Below are 20,225 nucleotides of genomic sequence, written 5' to 3' on the forward strand. Positions count from 1 at the left end.
GGGGGGCTTTTTATGTCTTGATTTGAATTAGTACGTGACCAAGAGGCAAACAGTAAATAGAATAAAAATAAAATAAAAATAAAATATTCATATGACATGATTTCTGTAATATCGCACTAATTCAGAAATTCATAGTACCACTTTACAATTATACATTATTTTTATTATTATTGTCATATAACTACACATTGCAACATACAGTTTCCTTTGAAAGCAAACAGTCAGTTTCAAAAATGTCACAAAATCCTATTATTATTATTTCTTATTCAAATAATCTAACAATTGCAGGCTAATTTAGCGGTGACCACTACATGATATAAAGGGAGAGGGCCACACTGATGTCTGACCCCCACTGACTTTGTTTTGCTGTAATGATTATCAAACCGAAATAACAAAGAACAAAGTGTGTAGAGACAGAGAGAGCGTTTCAGTAATGATGCCATGTTTAAGGAAAGTTCTGAGCAGGCCGGTAAACGCTTTCACATGGATGCAACAGTTCTTGTCGTCTGTGAACACACACTGAGCAGCATGTCAATCACATGCCACACAGCTGCATGAACCAACTTCAGGTCAGTTTTACACCTTGGCGCCATAAGTCATATAGGAATGGATGGATATGAGGATGGTGGAGTAGGCGCGAAGTGCAACTGCCAAAGGAGTTTGATTTGACCAGAGCAAGCATTTCATTTATTCAGTTAGAAAGAAAGCTATGAGCTGTGATGACAGCAAAGGCATCCAACTTGGCTCAGCCATGCAGCCATGAAGCGAAGCCTGTTCCGGTGGTGGATGGAGCAGTGGGACACGTCCAGATTGGGGTCAGGCGTCATAGCCAGCACGCTGTTTCTGCTTCTGCTGAGGTGTTTTGTAGTGTTGCTGGAATGGTTGACTTTGTATTGTGTAAGGGTGTTTCTTGTCACTATCCGTGTGCCAGCAAACGCAAACAAATGCCCAAAAGCTGCTGTGTGGTAGGGTGCACTACTAACAGGGTAAACAACCTTGATCTTAGTTTTTATAAGATGCTGAACAGAAAAAAATAATCTTTAAGATGAGAGAAGTAGATACAGGCAGTAAGACAAGTCTTACCCACTTACAAAAAGAGTTATTGGCATCCAACGATCTGTAATTTCTCACTGTAGTGAGTGTATATTCCTAACAACAAGGGAGATAAATAACAAGCAATCAGCCCTCACTGGATACTCTTCTCATGCAAGCTTTTATTAGAATATTTTGTAACATAATGGGTGTAATGTTAAATTTTATAAAGCTATTAAAAAGATAATAAAGCTATGTGCATTCATTCTTTTTAACTTTAAGTTAAGGTTGCTGTATTGGCAAGGCTAACTGTAGGAGCTGAAGCTAACCAAGGCTAACTGTAGGAGCTGAAGCTAACCAAGGCTAACTGTCGGAGCTCAAGCTAACCAAGGCTAACTGTCGGAGCTCAAGCTAACCAAGGCTAATGTACATCCACCCAACTACGTTTTAACCCCATAGAGTTGGGCAGGTTTGAAACGTTTGTTATAAAAAGTTGTCTTAAAATGATGATATAGTAGTGTAGTCGTGTAGATGTAGCCTAACTTATGCGAGACTTGTTTCTTAACTATCAGGTTAAATGATGATCTTAATGGGGGACTCGATCAGGTAGGAAATGTCGATGTTTGTCACCTCCTCCCACCTATTCACTGGGATCATTTCTCCATGAAAATGAACGCAAACAGAAGGGACAACGAGAAAGACCCACAGATGTGAGTTTTTCATTGCACTGTTTTTTCCTCTGGGACAGCTAGAGTGTTAAAATACTGATCTGACATGTTGAAATAATGTTTTAAGTGAACTACTGGACAGTGTTTTTAGATTGTGTTGCAGATTGTTTCCCCCTGTGGTGGGTGTGGCTTTTGGAGTATGACGCACTGCATTCTGTCTCTATGATGTCAAGAGTTAGACGTCTTAAAAAAAAAAAAAAACGACTCACACTTCTCACTTCTTACCTCCTATTAAACCACAGAAATGTCAATTTGCTCTTCATTCAAGTTCCCCTGAACACACATCTGTGTATCCTCTGCAACGGATTGGCTGATGCAGATTGGTTAGATGTTGGTCAACCCAAAAGAGCATGGAGGATGCATTTACTGTGCACCGCTCTGATATTTGTTGGTCAGGAAAGAGTGCTGTCTGTCCTCAACCATTGTGTGTCCGACCAGTAGGAAGTCAGATACTACATGAGCACAGGGACTTAGGTCACTTCCCATCACTTCTCTAGTGACGTTCTCTGATTAAGAAGATTAACTTCCACCTGTTCCACTCCACAAGTTGTTCACTAATACAAGGCTGCCTTTCACCAACTCACCACAATCCTGGTAGACAGGTAAAACCCTAATTTCAAGAGAAAATTGCAACTCTATTTTTCTCCCCAGCCAGAAACCATTGAAAAGCAGCCACTTGTTCCTACCCAAAAGAATGATAAATCCCTATATCCAAGTCTGTCCAATGTCCCTGAGTGCTATATGGAATTTAAAGACAAATGCCAACAAGGCCAGAGACAACCCACTGCCTTCCACCTCCCCTTGGCTTGCAAGAGTTGTATCTACCCCCTCTTGGGCCCCAAATGTGGGGCCATGGATTACATTACCTTGCTGTTCGAGGCATGAACAACCTTTGTTCCAGCTTTGAAGAAGGAAGTTAGGCAATGTCAAATATATTTATAAAGCACACAAGAAGAACCACAGTTGGCCAAAGTTCTGTACAAGCTCAGCTGAAGCAAATAATACAGAAATGAAAAACGCCATAAAAATGTGTACAAGTATAAACTGACACTAAACACGCACACATGAGATGCCCAATTCAACCAGTGTTGAAAGCCAAAGAGAAGAGGTGGGTCTATAGCACTGACTTAAATATTAGTGCATTGTCAGCAGACTTTATATGAAGAGGCAGGTTGTTCCAGGGTCTGGGTGCCACCACCATAAAGGCTCGGTTCCTTCACCATCACCATAGTGAGCTGGGCTGTCAGGGCATTATTCTGTCCTTGGATGCCTATAAGAAGGCTGCAGATTGGAGGACCAAAGTACCTCTCTGGTGAAAGGCTAAAACTTACCACCAAGGAACGAACTCTCTGGGTGGAATCCTGTAAGTTTGCTCCTGTGTAAAGAGTCCTTAATTGTGTGGCAGTGAAAATAAAGCACCGCAGATCCTTGAACAATCACCCAACCTTTCACGTCAGCCAGATTAATGGCTGTCATGGAGGCAGAGTGAGAGAAACCTTTGCATGCTGGTATATTTATTAGAGTGAATGAATCATCCACATGGATAAATTATACATTAATGTCACGATTTCAGAATTTTCTACGTGTACTAAAAAGAAGAAAAAAATGTACCTGTGTATATTTATCAGGTAGTTTGGGGGGAAAGAGCAAAGAATGTGGAATGTGCCTCACAAAAAAGGGTTTCCTTTAATAAAAGTTTTGATGTGGTGAATACTTTTTTTGTTGATTATTATCTGTTTTCTGAAAGGAAAATCAACTTAACTGTTCTATAATGTTTTGTTTGTTGGCTCCTTCAAACTGATTTTTTGGGCCATCTGTAATTTCATTTTTACTCTTTTCATTATTCCTTGGCCTCATTGCCCTTTTGTCATCTCCAGAGCACATTTCAATCACAGCTAGCAGGAAAAATTGTGAATAGTAAAATGTTCCCGTACATCCATTTGTGTATGAGGAATTAAAGGTGCGACCTTCATTGAACAGCCAGCAGAACAACCCAAACAGGTTTTTTTAATTCAACCAGGAGCGTGCACTACACCTTTATATTTACTTCCCATTTGAACTTTCTTATAGCATCATGTCTTTGAGTGCATAAAAACAATTGACCAAAGGACAAACACTTCACAATTCATTGTGTATTTGTATTTGTTATCAAAGTACCTGTTTAATTTGCAGGTCTGTCAGTTATGGAAATGTCAGCACAGGTTAGGTCAGCTCTGATTAATTACACCTAAGTACAAAAAGAGAACAAGGAAGTCACCATTCAGGCTAATGCTGTGTCAATAGATAGTTTGCAAATATTTTTTTTATTCTTGTATTTGGAAACAGGTACAAAAGAATGAGGAAGTCCTGAGCCCATTTGCAAAAAGAGAAGTCACAGTGTCACACACTCAGACTGGTACAGACTCACACAGGCACCACCTGAAGCTCTTTAGAAGCATCTGCTGTTCTAAAACAAAAAATAAGGTAAGGGAGATTTGCTTTGTTAGTGCACTTCATCCTATGTAGAAACCTGTATTAACAACCTGTTATACAGCATAGATACTGAGTTTTAAAGTTCAGGTTCTTTCTCCCTTACAGCATCAATGGATCCTGAGTTCTTTATGAAGCCTGACAGTCCACATGCTGGAGGCTCTTTATTACCGATGTCAGATCAAAGTTGCGAGAACAACCTGAAGTTTATCTGTGAGTTGAGGCCCGGACCAGGTCCACTACCGACTGAACATGAGGGTTTCAACGCTGATGTGGGATGTGAGACAGTGTCAGTCATCCTCCCTGCACAGTGTAGCATCTACCAGCTGAGATTACGCATCTGTATCCAGGTAGGTGTTGTTAAGAAGCGTATCTAAAATGAGTTTCTTTCGTGTATTGTCTTTATTGATCATATGTAATTGACAGCAGAAGTTCACAGATGAATTTAATTCTTTAGTATCCAAATATCTCAATATGTGTGTGAGGAGAGGAGGCTGTGGGCAATGGTGTTAAAACCTCAGCTGTACACTTGGAGTGCATTAATAGTATCACCATGCACCATGTAGCACATTTTACTGTGATGTTTTGCCAACTAGATTTCAATGAAATTTGGCACATATTCCATAAATGGCAACGAGAGCTTATTCAAGCTCAAGTCAGAGTTTTGTTTTTTTTTTTGGACATTTTTGGTTTCTTACTAAATACCCACAATTTTGTGGGTCAGTCATTGCAACTTCTACAGACCATAAACCTTTGCTGAATATTTGTCTTTGGCCGTTTAGGCCGAGGGAAATCATTGCTCTCTAGATTCACTTGGAATACTTGACCCGGAGCAATACTCTCTGCTATATGCCAGAGGGGATCACTGGTACGAGGCCTACGATGACTGTCAGATTGTCGGGACGTTGGACATCCCATGGTCACGTGACAATACTGGTCGCCTATCAGCACACATGGTGGTAAAACCTGTGGTGGAACTTGACTCAGAAGAGAAAAGGAAACAGCAGCAGGATCTGGCTTACCTGATCGGACACGACCTGGAGAGAGAATCATCTGACAGACTTGGTGAGCTCACATTCACCCGCAGGAAACTGGCATCTCCGAGGAGACAAGAGCTAAATAGTCGGAATGACAAGTTGTATGCCACAGAACCGTGGGTGACACACGCTCCCCTTCCAACGGACCTGCATGAGTGGCTGAACAGGAAGCTTACTGTCACCTTCCATTACATGAGCAAGTTAAGCTTCAGCATACCAGTTGATTTGAGCAGCATGCCAAATTTTCTTCTGCTGCTTATTAGAAGGGTGATGGCAGACCAGGGTATTGATCATAATCCTTCTGATAGTCTGGTGTTGAAGGTCTCAGGGAGGGAGGAGTTTTTATCCGGGGACTACCCGCTGAGTGATTTCATTTGGGTTCGACAGTGCTTGAAAACCAATCAAGAGCTCCACCTCTCTGTTGTACCTGTGTCACAGCTTCCCGAGGAGATTGTCACATTTGTGGATTGGCCACTCGTTGATGGTTTTAGTGGCCAGTTTAGTTCCCATGATGACCTCCGTCTTGAAGGGAAGGATTTGGATGACATCTTTATGATATCCTTGTGGGACTGCAACAGAAAACTCAGAGTCAAGTTGCTTGGCTTTGACATACCGAATCTCCCGAGCAAATGCCCTCAGTCTGTTTATGTCGAAGCATCTCTCCTTTATGGTAGCAAGATTCTCTCCTCAGTGTCCTCCACGCCAAAGCCCTTTGCAGATGAAGTATTGTGGAACGAATGGCTGGATTTCGATGTCCTCCTCAGGGATCTGCCACGTGGAGCCAAGCTGGGCCTCACCATTAATATGAGTGGTGGTGACAGCTCCCCAGCAACCAAAGATCCAGGGGAGGGGAAGGTGCTCTACTTTGTTAATCTTCTCCTCATAGATCACAGGTCAGTTTTTAGTGTCAGGCAAGGCTTTGTATTTCATTCAGAAGTCTAAAATGCCAAAATAAAAATATTTCCCTTCAGCCAAGTCTGCTGCCAATGTCATTAAAGTGTGCATGCTTGTCATTATGAATCACTTAGTTCCTCCCCATCCTTGCAGATCCGTTCTCAGCCAGGGCCCCTACACACTGCACATGTGGCCATACCCTGATCTGGAGGAAGAGGCCATCACATACCAGGCAGACAAGCTGTCTTCTGCTACTAACCCGGACATAGCTGACTCCATGGCTATCAGCCTCTTTCTAGATCGCTACAGCTTCCCTGTGGTTCTCCCAAATAGCTATAGCCCCTCTGAATGTTCTGGCAGCCCCACCTCCACCCGTTCTCAGACCAGCTGTATTGCCTTTTCTCATTCACCGTCATCGCCATCCTCCTCATCTTCTTCCACAGATTCTCCCACTTTAACTTCTACATGTCTGTCCCCAGTCAACAACAGAAATGGGACTGACCTAAAAAGGACACGAAAGGAGAGTATTCACTGCGCCTCCAACCTGCCCTACTACCTGCGCAATGTAAATTGGATGGACCGCAAGGTGGTTGAGGATGTGCACTGGCTATTGGGAAACTGGGATCCAGAGGATCTGGACGTAACAGTGGCCTTGGAGCTGTTAAGCATGGACTTTGCTGACGAGACAGTCAGGAGACTTGCAGTGCAAAGACTGGAGACCCTGTCCAATGATGATGTGTTGAGATATTTGCTGCAACTGGTGCAGGTATGTGTTTGTGTATCCATATCTCAGGACGCATTATATATATATATATTATTTATTTATTTTTATTTCTGATAACACTTGGAGGGGTTGAAAGGCAGTGAAACAGAGCAGCTAATGTAAGTTCTGATAGCTTTCAGGATTAGCTTCATAAAAGGTAACCTGTAATACTCAAAGGTCTCAGTCCATAGAGAAATGCTCACAGCCTGTATTCAGAAACTGAGCCTTAAAAGCATTCAGGAATTCTGTAACTCTGTGATATCACAGCTAAACAGGCACCACCCTCAGCCATGCACACTTGGATCCCCCATCCAATTTTATGGGACTTGGTTTCTTTTGAAAGAGAGGAGCCGATCCTCTCATCTGTCTGGCTGACTGATCTGTTATTCATAGAGCGCCAAAATAAAGCCAGACAGAAGAGATGTCAAACTAAACTGATATCTAATATCTGGTAATATTTTAGGGACACATTTATACAGTTGAAACGTTCGTTTCTACATAAAAACTCAAGTTTCTGTAAAACTATACACTTACTATACATTTCTGTTTTTGCTGTATTTATTATGATAGACTCTTAAAGTGGAACCCTACCATGACAGCTTCCTTGCTCGGTACCTCATCAGAAGAGCCCTGCGGGTCAGTCATTCTGCCACACTATGCTTAACTGATATAATCATTTATATTTTCGCCTAGTCCCATGTTTACATTTTACTAGCATGTTCACTAGAAATTTGATAGTTTGATCATGTTGCAATCCAAATGAAAGTATAATTATAGGCTTTATTTTTATTATTGAAAAAAGTGTTTACTCTGTCTTATAAGTTTCATTTCACTGCAGAGAAACTTGGTAAATTTAGTCTTAAAAGTCTCATATGTTGTGTTTAATTAAAAATGGTGTTGACCGTTTTGTCAGCTTTGAAAATTAAAGATTGCGTAGGACATAAGAAATATTCATTCAGGAGTTTCTGACTGCATTGGAATGTGAACTTACTGATATCTCTTCCTGTAGAGCAAGAGAATCGGCCATTTCTTCTTCTGGTATGTCCGCAGTGAAGTGGCAGGGTGTCCGTACTTCCGCCAGCGGATGGCTGTGATTCTGGAGGCCTACCTCTTGGGCTGTGGCCAGGCCATGCTCAATGGATTCTCCAAGCAGGTCCAGGCTGTGGAAGTCCTGCAAGAGGTTGCTATAACTATTAAGAGGCTCTTCCCTGACAAGACTGACCTCCCTACTACAGGTGGGACACAACTTAGAACAATATTATTATGGCTGTGTACAGTAAAGTTATCTTTCACCAACATGATTCCGGCATCGCTTGCATGGTCGTGGTGTCATCTTAGGTTGGTTTCTCTTGCAGAAGTCGTCAGATGTAGAATCTAAATCTCACTACAAGTAGTGAGTGTGAAATTTTAATCCATTTGAGTTTAATTTATCATCAAACTAATTCACTTCATTTTGCATCCTTTTCTCTACATGGCCGTTGTTTTAGCTCCCATCAGGCTTCAAGAGCTTCTTAAAAACTCAGCCCTGCCAGAGGAGTTCCTGTTGCCCTTTGACCCGCGGGTTAAAGTTGGGGGAATCCTGGTGAGTTGAATTGGTTACTGAATGAGAAATATTATTCTTATTTTCTTAGAATATGTATTACGTATTACATCCATAGCAAACACAGAAAACGTACTGGACCACAGGGTCAGGGATCAAGGCTCATTGATGGCTGAGAAGAGTTACTGTAGCTCAAACTGCAGTAACTCTTCTCATGCTGGTTCTCAGCAGACACATTACAGTTTGATGTGTTTGGGGTCTGGCAGCTGTAGACAGGGTATCCATGCTGACCCCCGTCCACCACCAGGCCTTAAAGGCTGTGCTGCTATCATCATGGTCTATATTACACAGCTCACAGTTCACATTTTATTAGGCAGGTGATCATTATGTGATAAAATTATGGCTGATTACTGTGGCCATGTGTCAAAGTGCAATAAGCAATATATGCATTCGCAGATTCAGAGACACAATACAATTCATTTTAAGTTTGGTTTATAGCATCCTGGAAAATGGCAACTCAACAATCTCGCTGTTCGCTTTAGCTGTTCTTTGCATCAACTCTAGAAGAAGTTACTACTACTGGTAACTCTCCACCTCTCTATCATCTGTTTTATGCAAGTGTCATGAACTCCCTAGAGCGCAGAACAGGTGGATACAAATGCACAACACAGAGTGGGTTCAGACTAAAAGGCAGGTTTATTCCAGTTTGATATATAGGTTGACAGTCAAACAGGCAGAGGTATCCAAAAGGCTCGCCGCAAAAGGCAAGGTCAAATCAACAAGCGAGGTCGTATACAAAAAAGACTATGACGAAAACTGACGATGAGCCTGTGAGACACACAAGGTAAAATACTAGAGGTAATGAGGGAAGATGGGAAACAGGTGGGGAGAACAATCAGGGAGCTGGTGTGAGGGACGGGTGTGCAGGAAGGTGAAACTGGAACAGAAACAAAGAGTTAGTGATTTCAAAATAAAACAGGACATCACATGAAATGTGCAAACAAATGGAAACTTGATCGACATGACATGCAAGAGATTTGCTCAGCTGTAAACTGACCTCTTTGATTATGTTGCATACTTCATTCGTGTTTCTCTGTAAAACTGTTATGCTGATCAAGTGTAATATTTGGTATGTCAACTGTTCTAGTATAGCATGTTACCATTTTCTACTTGGCAAAAAAAAACAAAAAAACAAATATGTTGGGCTCTGACAGACAAACTGAAACCCTCAGAGCAGACGCAAGAAGTATTTTATTAACAGTCCAGGTTCAGTACACAGGCAGGCAGTCAGGATAAGCAGCAGCACAAAAACACAAGAAATGCACGGAAACGAGACAGGTGAATGACATGAGGGTGGGGTGAAGCAATCAGGGGGAGGAAAAAACCGGAAGTAACCAAACGATGACATGACAGCACAGGACTTCAAAATAAAACAGGAAGTAACAAACAAAACAAAACCAGGACCTGACAGAATAGAGAGAAGGAATGGAATTGGAATGTAATTCATTCTGGTATTTGGTTATAAACCAAAGGCTGACATTTTGCCTTTATTGGTACCAATGAGTGACATGAAGGTCTAACACCAACACTATCCTGTTCTTCATTGTAAAGAACAATGGTGAGTCATCGATAAACAGAAAGTAAAGAGGTAGGATAATCACCAAACATAGACCACCCGAGTGGACTTAGCATTTTTAACAGTTCTATGTGTCAAACAGCCAACAGTTAAATTAAATCCCTTTTCTTGGTGTCCCACTTCATTGTTCAGCTGGACAAATGTAAAGTGATGGCCTCCAAGAAGAAGCCTCTATGGCTGGAGTTCTCTCACATGCCTTCACCAACCTTTGCTGCACCTGTTGGAATAATCTTCAAACAGGGGGACGACCTCAGACAGGACATGCTGATCATTCAGGTCTGTTTTTTTTTTTTTTGTGTTCCCTCTATGTGCTGAAGGTTAGGGTCTTTAGGTAAAGTGACACCTGTGTATCTGTCTGTTTAGACTTTGGTGGCGATGGACTCTATCTGGCAAGAGAAATCTCTGGACCTCAACCTTGTCCCATATGGCTGTATCTCCACAGGATACAACATAGGTATCAGCATCAGTAGAGTTCTTACCACAAGCCAGGAGTATGAAAAAACCCTACCTCTCGTTTTTTTGCTTATTTAGATTCTAATTCACACTGTAATTCTTTTTAATGCTTTCTATTATAAAGTGTGTCTTCAGTGGCAATGCTGTATCTGGGTGTGGTTCTTTTGAAAGTAACGGTCCAAAATAGCAGAGTAAACTGCCATATAAGTAAGAATTGTATTTATCCAATGCTATTCAGGACTTCACCTATGAAGAAATAAATGCACAATGAATTAAATAAAATTTCTCTTAAACTTTCAGGGATGATTGAAATTGTGAGAAATGCTGCGACCATCGCTGCAGTCCAGAGGAACCACAGAGGAACAGCTGGAGCCTTCAGAAATGATGCCCTGTTTGAGTGGCTGAAGTCCAAGTGTCCGCTCCAGGAAATTGTAAGCAAATAAAAGGACACATTTTTAAACCTGGTATTGTCCACAATTAGGAGCCACGTTAACAGAAAAGTCCAGGCTGTCAAAAGTGCATTACATTTCTTTATTTACAGGAACTGATCAAATTAAAGATGATCACACGTGACTAGATATTGTCTTTAACAAACTTTCACTTCCTCCCTTACAGAAAAAGAGACTTACGTACACATTGTATTACATTGTATTATTGTATTATGCGTTATGTAAATTATCACATATGCACATAATTGTAATGAAGCCATCAACTGCATTAGAGCACTTCATGTCCCGTCATGAACCAAATATACGATTATAATGCTGTAATCTGATTTACAACAGCACTACAAGACTGTGGAAAGGTTTGTGAAGTCCTGTGCTGGTTATTGTGTGGCCACGTATGTCCTGGGTATAGGAGATCGACACAACGACAACATCATGATCACAGACCAAGGTATGCATCATAAATCCTTGTTACTGACATTAAATGTTATCATAGTTTCTGTTATCTTACTTTCCTATGATTGATATATTATATTAGATTGACAATAACCAGTGCAGCGCAGCAGCATAGTGGTTAGTGCTGCCCCTGTGTGGGTTTCCTCTGGGTAATCCGGTTTCCTCCCACAGTCCAAAGACATCATGTTTGGGTCAACTGGTGACTCTAAACTGTCCGTAGGTCTGAGTGTGAGTGGTTGTTGGTCTCTGTCTGTCTCTGTGTGTTGGCCCTGTGATGGACTGGTGACCTGTCCAGGGTGACCCCGCCCCTCACCCAGGGTGAGCTGGGATTGGCTCCAGCACAGCTTGTGATCTGGAAATGAATATGCAGTAGAAGATGAGTGAATGAATAATCAGCAAATAGACAAAGTTAATGCAAGCGTGTTTCCTTCTAGGGAATTTGTTTCACATCGACTTTGGTCACATCTTAGGCAACACAAAACAATTTCTTGGTGTGAGCAGAGAGCGTGTGCCATTCGTTCTCACACCTGACTTCCTGTATGTCATGGGCAGAGTGAAAGGTCGCAACAGCCTCTACTTTCAACGCTTCAGGGTAAGAAAACCTTTGTGACCACATCCTGTCGTGACTAGACTTGACTGTAGTCGAATTCCAAACCTACTGATTCCTATTCATGATCAAAATGAGTAACAATGAAGTAGTTTTAGTGTATAAGAAAAAATCTTAAAACAGCAATGCACTGTAAAGTTTTTAGGCTCTACAGTGTAACTTATACAAAAAATGGCAATTGAATATTTTTATTTTCAATGTCAAACATTCATAACTTATTTTGCATAAATTATCAAACACTTAAAATGTATCAGAAAATAAGAAATCATATGCTACAAATGTTTTGTCGTTTCACTTCCTGCCCTCTCTTGCCCCAACTACCTCCACCAGGACACTTGTGTCGAAGCATATCTGTCCCTGCGCGCCCACTCCCGCCTACTGGTCACTCTCTTCTCCCTCATGCTGCTGACTGGCATTCCAGAGCTGAGCGCTTCACAGGACATGCGGTACCTACGCGAGGCTTTGCAGGAAGAACAGGGAGAGGCAGAGGCCAAGGAACATTTCCTCCAGCAAATCTCTGTTTGTGAGCAGCTGGGCTGGACTGTGCAGGCAAATTGGTGGATTCATATGGTGGCAGGTATCAAATAGTGTTTTACAGTCAAGGTCAAATGTTCTCTTGGTCTATTTTTGTACTGTTGTCATATTATGTATTGTGTAGCATACCCCTCCTCTCTCAATTTTAGTTTAATTCTACTTCATCATTAGCTCATTTTGTTTAATCCTTCTATATCATGGTAATATTAACGGTGATGAATTTATTCTTACTTATTCTTAGTTATGCTGTTTAACCTCTCCACATTAAAAATGTATACAAATAGCTACACCTCTGTTCTATAGAGAGGGAGGGAGGGAGAATAGATTGGTCCAACTATGTTCACTCTGACACTTTGCTGAGTAATATAAAGGAAGCTAGAAAAAGCAACATAATGATTGTCAGGAGTAAAGAGGATTGCAAACTGTCATTTCCTGACTTCTGTGTGTCTGGCACTGTCATCAAAGTATCCAATGAGGCCGAATATTTAGGACACTACATTACTGATGTAATGTAATGTCCGATGATCTGGACATTTACAGGCAGTGTCGTGCCATGTATGCACAAGCGAATACACTAATATGAAAGTTTGGTATGTTCTCTGAAGACTACACGTTTCAAAGCTTATTGTAACCCCATGTATACTGCCCACTTGTGGCGTCGCTATAGAAGGAGCAGTATGCAGATAGTTTATTTAGCATATAACAATGGGATGAGGCTGCTGCTCAAGGTGCCACGATGGAGCAGTACAAGCCAATTGTCTGTCAGTGTTGGTGTGCCCACCTGCTCTGCTGTACTGCTGAATCTGATGTATGTGCAGGTTGTTGGACTCATTTCCACCCTGACCAACCCTGCTCAGAGCTCAGTCAGGTTCTTTGCAAAGATGTGGAATCTTCGCTATCTCAGCCTTGTATAAAATATTGTTCGTTGTATCTGTTTCATTTTCAACGCTTGTTCTGTGTGCTATGGACCATTGTGTCCTTAATAAAGTTAACAATTAATAATAATATATGATCATGTCAGGAGTCAAAAAAAAAAAAAAAAAAAACTGAACAGAGCAGAGACTGAACCCACAATGCAGATCTGCAAACAATGTTTATTCCAACAAAAAACTCAAAAACCAAGGCACAGGGGAATGGAACAGGTTGCTGGAGACGACAGGGCTGAACGAAGCAGAGCTGAGGACAGGCTAAAGGCAGAGCTGGAGGAAGGAAACACAAAGACAGGTGAGTCACTGTAAAAGTGCCAGTCAGAGCTGGAGTCAAAGGATATTTCTCTTGTCGCAATCACAAGATTCAGGGGCTGAGAGCGTTACCATGAGGGGTAAAACAATGAACTGGTGATGAGTGGAGAGTGAGGCCAGCTTATAACTGCTGTTGGTGTGAAGAGCAGGGAATCAAGTTGATGAGCAGCAGGTGTGCAGAGGAGGGTGGATGCAGTAGGTACCGAAAGGCCCCGCCCTGCCCTGGGGGGAAAAGAAAACATGGACACAGACAGAGCAGAGGCGAACTGGATCCTGACAGTTCAGTTGAATTCTTTTTAAAATCAATAAATACCTCCATCAATTCTCAAGCTCTCTATGGGAAATTTGACAGTTGGTTAACACCTCCTCATTCATAAATGAATAAAGAAACAAAAGGTAAACGAATGTTAGCAGCTGTCATGTCTGTTTTAGTCAACGCTTTTAATGTTTATAATCTCCTGGTCCATTTGTTGTGGAAGATGGAATGCAGGTGGCTCTTAAATGTTGGTTTCACTTTCCTGACCCAGAGACAACATCCACTTTAACGTACAGTCTATGATGAAATGTGTTAACGGTAAATCTATTACTTCCACGTGCACATCCTGGAACCGAAGCAACATGCAAAATAAACTCACAGTTCCATATGATACAGACATGTCAATTAGCAACCATAAGTTTCCGTCATGAACTTAATCAGAGGATGGGGGTTGAAAGCCCCCCCCAAGGTATATATACACACACACACACACAAATGTACACAAAATATTTTAAAAGCAAGTCAGAAAATATTATCATGCCAATGAAAAAAGACATGTAAAAATATGTGGCAAGTATGTATGTCTCAGAGCAGTATTCATACCTGTCAAGATTTGGGTTTGAAAATAAGGGATATTTTCCAGCACCCGCCGCGAGCTGTCCCACCACCCTAACTAAGCTCCAGTATCCCTTACATTTAAAGACAGATGGACAAGAAAGCTAAAGTCACCACTTGTCAACCACATAAAAACTGCAATTGGCTTCATGCAGCTCCACTACGTCCTGAACTTCAGCCAGCTCCTTTGTTTCCTGTCTTTCCTTATTGGATATAATGATAATCCTGGTGTGTCTGACCATTGTTGCCATGACTACTGAGGTCAGTCACACCTGGATTAATCAGTTTGTCCAATAATGGCAGACAGGAAACAAAGGAGCTGGTTGCCTGGTTTTCCCCGCCGTTATTTTATTCTCTCGCGTTGTTGTCACTCTTCTCTGACAATGTCACACTAACCTCGCGACAACTGCCACCTACAGTAGATACAGTAGGTTACTGTGGGACTGGGAATGGACGGCTGGCCCCGGGGTATTATTATTATTTTTAACAAATGCAGGTCTAATACGGGAAATTTACGGGAAAATATTCAAAGGGGAGGGGGCTGGGAAAGGAGGGCAAAATACGGGAAAATCACGGGCAAAACGGGATACTTGACAGGTATGGCAGTATTGGCTCCCAGGGGAAAGAAATTCAACCTCCTTCATCCCTAGTAGAAGAAGGTCATGGGCTCTTTTTGTGGGGAGTTTGTATGCTCTCCCTGAGCCAATGTTGGTTCCATGCAGGTTCTCCAGCTTTTTGTCCAAGCCTTTGTAAAACAAACTTAACACTTGAATTTATATGCAAGTATATAAAAAAAATTATTAATTCTTCTTTTGCTTTTAAGGACCCTAACCCATAAATTAAGTGGAGAATGCTAAATTGAATATAGTCCATGAAACAGATAGAAATTTGGGTATGTTGTGGATGTGGATATGATATAATGGTCATTATGAATGAAAAAGTAATAAAACTGATTTTCCTCTCTCAAGAGATGGAGAGTTTTATTGATGCCACAAAATCATCTTTAGTGTTCTGGACTATCACACCAACTGTTATAATTATTTTATAATCTAATTTCAAACAGCTCAAATTTTTCATTAGGAACTTAAAATGAAAGGAAAAAAAACAGGTACGTGTTGACTATGCATAAACCAGCATCGGGGGAAGACACATGCTATCTAGACTGCGACTTGCGACAGTTGGCATTAAATGGTTAAACCACCCTTCTTTCTTCGCCCTTCATTTTTTTCTGCACAATATGTTTAAGCAAACGAACACAGCGTCAGTTTCAGAGTGGTTTGGGACAGATGACACACAGGAGAAACTGATGCAGGACCGGATCCGGTGGAGCTGTGAATCCAGCCAGACGTCAGGGATGACAGGTTGACAGGAGGCAGTGATTTTTGAAGGGTTGCAGCCAATCAGAGAGAAGAATCAGACAGCCACCAAAACACAGACAGGGTGATTAAGTGACGAGATGTGACATCACAGGAAGTGACTGAACATCCTGGCAGAGAGTGGAGATCTGAGATGGTCTGAAGTATTGCGCTAGGTAATGCTGATGGGGTAGATTAAAGACAGTGTTGATACAGAAATGGAGGCCACGCCCAGCTCCACACACATACACACAAACAGACCCAAAGGACTGACTGGGGACAAACAAAAATGGTTGGGTAAAATCTTATCAACGATGGTGATGAGCAAGTGTAGAATGTAGGGTGTTTACTTAAGGCTGGATTTATCAAGTAGAAAGGATGATTTGTTAATACAGTGTTCTGTGCATGATGTCATATTAAACTTCAAGGATAATTTTATATACTTAGGGAGATAATTCTTGGTAGCTAACCCTCAATGATTCCTCAAATACCCCAAAAAGAGGGAAAAGAGGTTGAGGAGGGTGTGTGAGTACACTGTTGGTTCATTAACCATATCACAAGGAAACATGATGACTGTTCAAAGTCTGCTGTTATCAGCCTGGGATTTGGTTGTGTCAGTGGAAACCCAGAGCTGCCGTAATGTCTCAAGGCCTGCAAGCTTTAGTGCAGTAGCTGTGGCATGTGTCAAAGTGTCCGTTGTTGGTCTCTGTCTGTCTCTGTGTGTTGGCCCTGTGATGGACTGGTGACCTGCCCAGGGTGACCCCGCCCTCAGCCAATGTGAGCTGGGATTGGCTCCAGCAACCCCGTGACCCGGAAACGGAAAAGTGGATGAAGATAAATGAATGAATGAATAAAGCTTCACAGTCCAATGGGTGGCGGTAGCGCAGCTGCAGGCTCACTGTCAACTACCAAAACTATCAAACTTGAAGAAAAAGAAAGAAGGTGCAGAACAGCCACGTTCTTACCCTTGGAAATTTTTGGTTCTGTCTGTTTGTCTACAGCATTTAGATTTCCTGCTTGTCGTAGCTCTTTCCAATTTGCCTTTTTGGATTTCAACTCCAGTGTTAATCTCTCAGCTGCCTTTTATGGAGTTTTTTTTTTTTGGATGGTTGTGCATGAAATTGCACTTTTTTGTGTTGTGTATATTTAGGGTCAGTCCTTCTATGTGTCAGATCTGTCACTGTCATATTGCCAGTGGCACAAAGGTGATGTGCAGTGTGTAATTCTGTTTTTGAGAAATGCATTTCTATGTCATTTTACGTAAAAACAAATTGATCAAAGGAAGGTTTCTCAGTCTCATGAAAATTACAGTAACTTTACAGTACAGTAAATTTATTTACTTTATTTTGTTTTCAATGACTGAGGTTTAAAATGCTATGCCTGCAGCATGTGGGTATTTCCGTAGTAAGCACACATATCAGAAGTGGACTCACTGTTTTGCTATGGCTTGATGTGACCACCTTGTATTTTTCCCGAGGTTTCATCGCAGCTGAGGCTCAAATGTAGAACAGACAAAAAAAAAAAAAAACTTTTTATGCACTTGTCAGTTTACAGCAAGGAATGACAGCCTCGTTAATTATTAAAATTCAAGACATTTAATTCCACTGCAAGTCTGTATTTTACTGCATTTATATTGAACCTCAGATGTTTATATTGTAATATCTCTGTGGACCCCCCTGTGCTGAAACAACACCACCAGGCTGAGCGTTTTGGCTACAGCCTGACGTGGAGGCGGCCATGGGTTGAGTTTTTCTCTCACTAGAGGGCAGAGTGTGATCATTATCTATAAATGCAGGAAGACACTTAACTGTGAGATGAGTAAAAAAAAGCATTCTATAGGCCTGTAATGTTTTATATGTTGTCAATTAAACAGGAGACTGCGGGTTTAAAAGTATTTTTCTACTGTTTCATAAATGTGTAGTATTTACTGGATTGATAGAATCGAAAGGAGGGAATTCACAAAAAAATGTAGGATGAACTACAATGCGCTGTGTACTATTGACAAAAGCAGAATTACTCATTGTTGGTGATACTCACACTTACTCAGGCAACAGATTTGCCAAACAGAAATAATCTGACGTGAGGGAGGCTATTAAAAGAAACCATCTTAAACCACAACACAGCTCCTAACATGCTCTAACTGTCTGCAACAGGTCTAAAATGTGTTGTATTGATGTTGACATCCATTCTCCGTGCACACACGCCCGGCAACACACAACTTAAACAAAAGCATGTACAGAATGACTTCTCACTTCTCAAGTTTCTATCAGCATTTTGTGTCTATTTCCCAGCTCCCACCAGTTTTCTCAGTTACGCATCAATTATTTATCATCTATCTCACTTTTTCTGCGCTTAGCAGAGCCACATCTTTGTGTGTTTTCATTGATTGTTAGTGCTTGTTTCTCTGTAATGCAGTTTGATTGCAAAAGTCAGCGGGTAATTGTTCTTTTTGCTTTACCTCCATATTTGTGAAACAGGGGCACACAGTCGCACGGAACCTTTCCCAGACTTCACTTACACTGCATGCTCCACTTGACACTTCATCATCAACCATGTCCGTCACATCCATCTCGACACTATTTGGAAAAGCCATTTCATTTGCAGTTCATTGTTGTGAATAAAGCTCACGTCATGTACGGATGTCTGCTGAGCTAAAAACCTGCCCTCTCATCACGTTGCTGGCTGTGGATATGTGATGTCTATCAGTCGACATGGCTGGCACCACATAATGACCTCGGCGATGGAGACTGTCATCTCTTGATAATTCCTCTGGTTCTAATTCTGTTAGTGGTCAAGGTCACGCTTCCCCTGTGTCATGCAGTGACAGGGAAACAATTTGTGCTGACACTTTTAATGGGATGGAAATCTCATGGATTAAAATCAGCAATGTTTGTGTTTCTTGTTCGGTTTGCAATTTAACATAATACATACGTTTGGGATGCCGGCTGGGACTGGCTCCAGCAGCCCCACGACCCTGAGATGGAAACGCAGAAGAAGATGGATGGATCGATGGATACACATACGTTCGGGCTTTAAAACAAGCTCAGGCCGGGTTTCTCAATGGAGGAAGCTCAATAATTAAAGGAATGACTCCATTGGCCTGCTTATGTTTCACGGTCCACGTCTTGTTGACTGTCTCAGACACTGTCATAACTCACTGGAGCTCCTGCATTGAAGTCTGATCAACTGGCATCATGTATGAGGACTGCTTTAACTTCAATCCAACCGTATTTCAGCGTTGTCTTATTTGGCTGCATTTCTGCAACAGGGAGAGAGAGCCAGAGTTCACTAGTTTTCTGCACGGAGGACTCTCAGAGTAATCTTTAACCACAGCCCTATGGCTGGGGCTTTTATCTGCCCCTGCTGCACGGGGCGGGCTCCACCTCCTCCGCTGTGAACTGCGGCTGCTCACCGGCCACCGGGCTCAGACGGCCGGCGCTGCCTGACGGTGTGTGCGTGTGTGTGTGTGTGTGTGTGGGAGACACAAAGCGATAGCGAGGTAAAGTTCGTTTGTGTCTCTGTGTGTTTGTGTGTGTGTGTGTGTGTGTATGTGTGTGTCGGAGACAGAGAGGGATTGAGGAAGACCGAGAAAACCACCGAGCAGGTGAGTCCCCATTCTAATCCAACCATTAACGCCGAATTTCATCACCATGTGGAGCTGCTAAGTCAACAGTGTGGTGTTTTTATGTAGGGGACCACTGCAAGAGGGTTGATCCTTTGTAAAACATTAGTCCAAATAAATACAGCCACTAATTAACGATAAGATATCTATTAAAAAAAAAAAAAAAAAAAAACAACACACACAGCTGTAGTTTCAATATCGTGAATGTTTTTTTTTTCCAGTGTTTCATTGAAGGAACTTTTTAAAAAGCTGAATAACTGTATCGTGTGCCAGTGACTGTATTGCCAGGATGGTTATGCACTTTCCACATTCCAAAATATGTTTTCTTATTGTTGAAGTTTGTCTCTCACTGTACAAAATTATATATTATGGGTAATTACTAGTCCACTGTTATGAATTCATATTTGCTGATGCTTGTGCATCAGTTCAGTTTTGTCTTCCCAGTGATTTAGGAGTCAATAGATTTTGGTTGTCACATGAGAAAGATGGAGTCACTATGAGAGATTCATGAAAGGGAGTTAAACTTCTTTGTGTCAAAACC

At 41.7% G+C, this 20,225-nt stretch overlaps 2 protein-coding genes across 2 annotated transcripts in view; both read left to right on the forward strand.

Annotated features, from left to right (window-relative positions):
• Positions 1-4,127: 4,127 nt before the first annotated feature.
• On the forward strand, positions 4,128-13,588 carry LOC115045703 (phosphatidylinositol 4,5-bisphosphate 3-kinase catalytic subunit gamma isoform). The gene is made up of 13 exons (XM_029505498.1): positions 4,128-4,223; positions 4,338-4,579; positions 5,012-6,159; positions 6,314-6,926; positions 7,494-7,559; positions 7,933-8,158; positions 8,411-8,505; positions 10,232-10,375; positions 10,463-10,553; positions 10,853-10,983; positions 11,338-11,449; positions 11,889-12,046; positions 12,392-13,588. Exons 2-13 carry the CDS (start codon positions 4,343-4,345, stop codon positions 12,647-12,649), a joined length of 3,279 nt encoding a protein of 1,092 aa, XP_029361358.1. The 5' UTR covers positions 4,128-4,223; positions 4,338-4,342; the 3' UTR covers positions 12,650-13,588.
• A 5,890-nt stretch (positions 13,589-19,478) lies between these two features.
• Positions 19,479-20,225, forward strand: part of lamb2l (laminin, beta 2-like) — a 46,455-nt gene continuing 45,708 nt past the window's right edge. Inside the window, exon 1 of the mRNA XM_029505497.1 lies at positions 19,479-19,666. The gene's annotated coding sequence lies outside the window, so the exon portion shown is untranslated. The remainder of the gene's footprint in view (positions 19,667-20,225) is intronic.

This window comes from Echeneis naucrates, chromosome 7, assembly GCF_900963305.1.
Source record: "Echeneis naucrates chromosome 7, fEcheNa1.1, whole genome shotgun sequence".
Taxonomy (NCBI): domain Eukaryota; kingdom Metazoa; phylum Chordata; class Actinopteri; order Carangiformes; family Echeneidae; genus Echeneis; species Echeneis naucrates.

Excerpts from the sequence above, each read along its gene's own strand:
- LOC115045703 (XM_029505498.1), top strand. The coding sequence starts at position 4,343 with ATGGATCCTGAGTTCTTTATGAAGCCTGACAGTCCACATGCTGGAGGC. Across the intron at positions 6,160-6,313 it reads CTTCTCCTCATAGATCACAG|ATCCGTTCTCAGCCAGGGCC; the intron begins GTCAGTTTTTAG and ends CCATCCTTGCAG. Across the intron at positions 10,984-11,337 it reads AGTGTCCGCTCCAGGAAATT|CACTACAAGACTGTGGAAAG; the intron begins GTAAGCAAATAA and ends GATTTACAACAG.